The 6,646-nt window shown below is 37.6% G+C and overlaps 1 protein-coding gene across 2 annotated transcripts in view; it reads right to left on the bottom strand.

Moving 5' to 3' along the window:
• Positions 1–343: 343 nt before the first annotated feature.
• LOC108685079 overlaps positions 344–6,646 on the bottom strand; it is a 19,410-nt gene continuing 13,107 nt past the window's right edge. For both annotated transcript variants that reach the window (XM_018189709.1, XM_018189710.1), the window contains exon 14: positions 344–4,132. In XM_018189709.1, the coding sequence (XP_018045198.1) occupies positions 1,899–4,132 (2,234 nt within the window). In that variant the 3' untranslated portion in view covers positions 344–1,898. The remainder of the gene's footprint in view (positions 4,133–6,646) is intronic.

Raw genomic sequence — 6,646 nt, 5'->3', positions numbered from 1 at the left:
CACACACACACACACACACACACACACACACACACACACACACACACACCCGTACGCACGCACGCACGCACGCATATTGTCATCTTTTTACACTGAACTAGATTCTTTTCGTAGAATCAATTAAAAAGGCGCAGTATATTAGCAGTATAAAATTTGGTTAAAATAATTTCCAAAGTTATATAAAACATATTAAAATTCAATTGCTGAAATCGAATAATTTAACACATACAAGATATTCTCTTAATGTGAGAAAAATTAACGTCGATAAATATTCTCACTAGTACCTATACACTAAGTACTAGTATCACATCTACTTTTCATACATTTTATTTAACAGTCTCCATCATAAGAGGCATAGTAATCGCGTTATTAGTATTTGTTTCGAATAATTCGTGTCTATGAATCATAATGTTGTCAAAACATAGCTATCTTACACAATGAAAATGTAAATCGAGACTGTTAAACAATAAGTCAGTCTTACACGGTAAGGCCAATTCTAGGCGAGCCTATTCGCTCCTTTACAAATGTTATGAATCGCTTCACAATGCTATTATCTGCGCCTTTGTAACACTAATTTCTAAATTATTCATTATGTTAATCATACTCTGTTATAATCTCTTCTCCAAGAGACCATAAATATATAAAAAAAATTATCTTTTTCACCGATTTTGCAATGAATTATGTTTACAGGTATATATATGTATATAGTACACAGATTAACTTTCTTAGAAAAATTGCTTTGTATGAACTAGTAGATTGAACTAGTAGAAATCTACAAATTTTGTAAAGTACAAACGTAGTGAAAAGACTTAGCTGCAAAAATAGATGCACGAGCTTTCTCTACCTAGTTTTATCATTTTTGGTATCGAGCTGCCAAGTTTCACAACCTGGTTTTATGTTAAATCATAAGTGTCTCTCTCTGTCTCTCTCTCTCTCTCTCTCTCTCTCTCTCTCTATCTTTCTCACTCTTTCTTTTCAATACTTTAAAAATCAAGTTTTCTTTAATATAATGTCTTTTTTTCCGTCAATTTCTTATCTATCTGTCTTATCTGTGTAAATCTTCTAAAAATGCAAAAAGTAATTAAAAAATGGTAGTATATGAATTAATACTTTCCGACATTATAGTGTAAATCACGCTTTATACCATCACACGTTTGTCAGTTAGGCATGTGTGTACATATAAATATATCTGCTCATGTTGTATATCTTCTGATATAAACATATGCAGCTTTTGCTGCTATCACATCACATTGTTGACGTTTGTGAAAAAATGAATGGGTGTCAAAAAGATGTTGATCATGATCGTAGAATTTTGTTAATTCGAGAACAAGTTAAGCATTTAAAGAAGCAGTTTCTAACACTGCAGCATTCGATGCATTGGCTTAATCATAGAGATAAAAATTTTAAATATTACTTTTTGCAATCTTCTACGAGAGATCTATTAAATAAATTAATTTCTCTGATTTATTATTTTTTCACAAACGCGCAACCGAAAACAAGCATGTGAAACAAACGCAACTTTATTCACTCGGAATTTCACTCTTGATGTATTTGCGCGTCCGAAAAACAAATTGTCTTAAACGCAAACGTTTTTTACATATATACAACCTGTGTATCAACTCCCAATTGGAAATTTTATCATGTCATTTTTATTATCTATTAAGATTAATATCTTGCTAACGCTGTTAGTGTGCGTATGTGTGTACATTCACAATACACGTAATAAAACTCTGATCAATCAAATAATTTTGTGTGTATAGAACGGTGTGTTTACCGAGGTTTATCTCTACAATATACACAACGAATTAATCAACTATATCATATCGCTGCTCTATCAGTTTCTGTGTTGCTAATAAACGGCTTTGTATTAACTAGCTTCTAACAAAAACCATCTCATTTCAGGTGAACGGATTGCTCCGTCTCTTCAATGATCCAAAACGCTTCTCCGACGCTTCGCGGATCACCTCAAAAGGCGCTACCTTCATTCGATCTGTCTGCCTCTCTTCGTTCTCGTCACTGGGAAAATCTTCGAAGCTCATATTACTGAAACCAGCGGTTGCGGCCGTGCTCTTCTTGCCCTTGGGTGTTTTTTTGTGGCTTGCTGATTTGATCTTGTGAGACGCCTTATAAGTCGGTAATACATCGGTGATATCACCGTGGTTTTCATTGATCAGGTGATACTTAGACTTATCCGATTTGGATTTGTCTTTCTTGTTGTGTTTCGGCGTGTCGTCATCCGTAGCGACCAGAGGTTCGGGCGACATGGGTGACATCATATTGGAAGTGATGTCCACCTTAGAGACGCTGTTGACTGCGTGCACGGTGATTCTTGCGGTATGTGTGGTGGTCGTTTGAATCATATAGGCGGACGGTTGTGGCTGTGATTGCAGGGTGGGTGTTAAATGAACGATAGTATTCTTTGGGGATTGCACAACGCTGCTGATCGGCAATGTCGTCGTTAACGCGACGTTGTCTACGTAGTTCGGCGACTGTGACTGCAATTGTGACAGCGACTGCGACAGCGACAGAGACGTCGGGCGTTGCTGCTGCTGCTGTTGTTGCTCATTAAGCTTCAGTGAGGCGAATTCCTCGAATGGAATCGATCCGAAGAGATCCTTGGAGGGTTCCACACTAATCGTTGGGTCGGAGTTCACCGTCACCCTGCCATATTTCGACGTGGACGCGATTGTGCTCGAGTGACTAGTGAAATAATTGTCTGATGTCATGTTATGAGACTGCAGTGAAACGCAGTTGGCATAATCAATGTATGATGAAGGGCCGACTGGACTCAGAATTGACAAGGGCTGAGTCGGCGCGGAATCGATGTTCGAAAAATTGGACTGAGCGTTATTAAAAGGATTGGTGAATCCACTCGGGCTAAACGGGGAAGAACCAAAGAGATCCTTCTCAATGTTCTCCTCTTCTTGCTCCTCCTCTTCCTCTTCAGCAACGCTGACATGAGGACTGTTTTTGACTGGCGACGACGTTTGGATAACGCTCGGCTGATGGAACGACACTGGCTCTTCGTAGATAATCTTGCTATTCACAATTGCAATACTTTTGGGATATTTACAAGAGAGAACGGCGGACTTGGACGGCGGAAGCGCGGGTTTGCTTTCCACCATGTCCACAAACACCTCCGCCGGTATAGGCGAACTCGAGATCGGCGTCACCAGATTCGAGTTGTGAGGCGAGTTCCTCGCACTGCCGCCTAGATCGATGTTCCTGGACTCGCTCTCGCGACTGTCGCTGCTCTTTCGCGAGCTGCTGGACCTCGGAAAAGGTGCCAAGGCGAACACGTCATCTTCCACTTTCCAGATCCCGTTATTGAGCGACTTGGACTTGTCGTTATCGTCGGACGAGCTATCGCCGTTGTTAAACAACAGCGGCTTTGAGCCATATTGATGTCGCACGAAAGGATCGCCATGCGATTGCTCCGGTTTGGACTCTGGATCTAATTCGTCGTCCAACAACAATGGCTTCTCACCATATTGATGGCCAACAATCGGATCCGCATCGATTGTCGGCAGCTGTTGCTCGTGCTGTCGATAGTGGTGCTTCCTCGGCCTCTTCATCCTATAATCATCTTCGTGTGTCGCAACAGACTCGCATTCCGCGTGATACGCGGAGCTGCCACACGTGCGCACACTCTCAGAGATGGTCTCGTCGTGCTTTCCGCACACGTCGCCGTCCTCATCGTCCTCATCGTCGTTTACCTCGCCGTCATTACCTTCCTCGTCGTTCATTGCGCGTAGGTCGCTGGCCGAACCGATCGAATCATCCGACTCATAATCCACGTTCGTCGCGTTTTCCGCGTTGTCATGCAGCTGGGCAGCGACTCTTCTTCTGCGGCTCAACACATTCTTTACACGCCTTCTCTTTGCCTTCTTCGCTCGCTCCTTCACTTCCTTGGTTTCCTTGTCGCTATCACTCGATATTTCATCGGCATTGAATGCCAACTTTTCGTACTTAGAACGATCCTCCGCTGGCGCACGGACAAACGGCGGTGAAACCGGGCTGGATTCTGTGATCAAGGATGCCTCGTCGTCCACGCTACCGACGTTGCCACCATGCTCAACTCCGGAATTCCACTGCGCCAAGGGCACCTTCGCTCTACCGTTCGTTGATTTCCCTGGAAAACAGAGCGTCACGTTACATTAATACAGATAACATCTAAAGCAAGACTTTTTTTTTCATATCAATAAATATATCTTATTTAGAACTAAACTATCACGTAAACCTCTGTTATCACTAAAGCGTAACGTACTTACCTATGTTTTTTCATTTTTTTTTTTTTATAAAATCTCATCAGAGAGATACGATTCGATAATGGTCTAAGTTAGACAGTATCGATTCTCTCAATTAGCGAAACTCCCTCTTACTATGCAGAGTATCCCAAATCTTATAATGACGAGAAACTGCAAATATTTGCTTCCCAATGTAAAGAATTATACTCTTAATTATTTTCTTAATTTGTTCAACTATTTTTATTAATATTATATATAAAATATGTATAACTTTTGAACTGTATTATACTATTAATTAATAAATTTCGCTTTTAATACTTTTTAAATCAAAATATTTGCACCTCATAAAATTTACAGATATAATTAATATGACTGATTTTATGATATAAAGCATGATATCGTTATCTACAGAAGAGAAAGAATCAGAAAAAACGGGAAATGGTCTGATTAGGTCTGTTGCAAATAGTGCACTTTGTTGAGTGTGATGTGCATTGATCTTTTTACAATTTTACTATAATGAAATTCATTTACTATAATGTTAGATTTTTCGACAGAGAAATACAATATACATATTTTAGGATAAGCTATTTGTTAGTACCGCCACCAATAGGTCTGGAACAGTCCTAATCAGATTTAGAGGATTGAGGATAAGTGTTAAAAACGCAGTAATGCTCTGAGTAATAGATTTGCTTTAAGCCATCACGAGAGTACACATATCCCTGGCGAGATGCATTAGATTGTTCCCGCACAAAGGGCAAAGTATTGCTGCGTTTTCTGTATCAGTAGCGTTCAGAAAAAAACAAATACTCCGTATGCTAATTTACATTTTATTGCTGCAACATTATTTGTCTTAATACAGCGAGAAAAGTATTGTCCGAAGCGTTTGTCAGCCCCCTATAGTGCTCTCAATTCACAAAACAATTTCTCTCTTTTTCATACGAGTCTCGCTACAGATACCATTGAAGAGAAGCTTGTATTTCGATGATGGCGAATGGGTAACAAATTTTGTATGATATATCGTAACTTAACTCATCGTAATTAAAATGTATTTCTCCAAGAGACAGTATGTTATTAGAGACACTATGGGAGGCAAACAAAGCAGGACAAGATTGATTAAAGAAAGATTACGTAAATAAATTCGATTCGAAACGAAAAGATTTATGCCTCCCAAACTCATTAGGTTGTTCCAGACATTGGACAGATAAAAGTATATAATTTCTCGTAAATTTTTCTTTCACAAAGAAATAAACACATTTATCAACTATCGTCAATTGTTTCCGCCTTGCCCTTAGGAATCTGTGATACTTACACACACACTCAAGAAAAAATTAACATTACAGCGGTTTTGGTAATACTACTAGTGTCAGTAAAAAAACAGATATCCTAACTCTGTTGGACTTTTTGTAATAAAATTAATTCTCTCTGATATATAATTTTTAAAAAAATATCAATATGTGTCATTATATTTGAATTATTATTTTACTATTATTACTTCGCTATATAAAAACTTCATTAGGAAATATAACAATTATAACAAGTACATCCAATATTAATTAATGTCTATAGCACTTGTTACAATATAAGATATGTTATTTGATATAGATATTAACGCATTGGGCAACAATACGTAAGATAAGACAATACGTAAGAAGACATACTAGTATGCAAAAATACGCAACATATATCATGATTTTTTTACACTTTCACATAAGCTAAAATGATATAATTTAGCAACGTTGCCTTCTAATTATTTCTCTTACAAGTTGCAGATGTTACCAATGCTAAATTACATCATTTTATCTGAAAATTTTGTATATAGGCCAAGGAAAAATACAAGTGGAGAAATTAGTTATACCAAAGTGAACCCAAATTAACAAATACCGTGTAAAAGCGGTGTAATTGAGATATTATACTAAAAAGAAAAAAAATTAACAAACAAGAAACTAAAAAAGATACAATCCAGGTGAAAGAAACAAAGGACGAGGGAGAAGAGCGAGAAATGAAAATAATCACTAAATATTATTTGCCACCCACTGTAGTATTACCATCACGCGAAGCAGATACAATCTTGTGATTTTTATATAATAATCCTTAATGTATGTCTGTATGTATATATTCACGCATTGCAGAGATTCGTCATTTTGTGGAAAGGAAAGGTTTATTACTTCCGCACACAAAAATAAATCCTCATATTCGACAATATCCAGAAATAAACGTTCTTCCCAGTTCCATACTTTTCGCGTTAATACATGTTTTAATGGCATTGCGTATAATATTCTTTTAGAACTTGAAACATATTTTTCTCACGTTCTTTTTTTTATATGCTATATAATACAATCATTATAACACATGATACGTTTGCACGTATATGTATATGAGTAGGACAAAATAGTGTACCT

The sequence above is a fragment of the Atta colombica genome, unplaced genomic scaffold (genome assembly GCF_001594045.1).
Source record: "Atta colombica isolate Treedump-2 unplaced genomic scaffold, Acol1.0 scaffold145, whole genome shotgun sequence".
In the NCBI taxonomy this organism is placed as follows: Eukaryota; Metazoa; Arthropoda; class Insecta; order Hymenoptera; family Formicidae; genus Atta; species Atta colombica.
The sequence above is the reverse complement of the archived record's forward strand: the minus strand, read 5'-3'. Positions and strand labels throughout refer to the sequence as shown.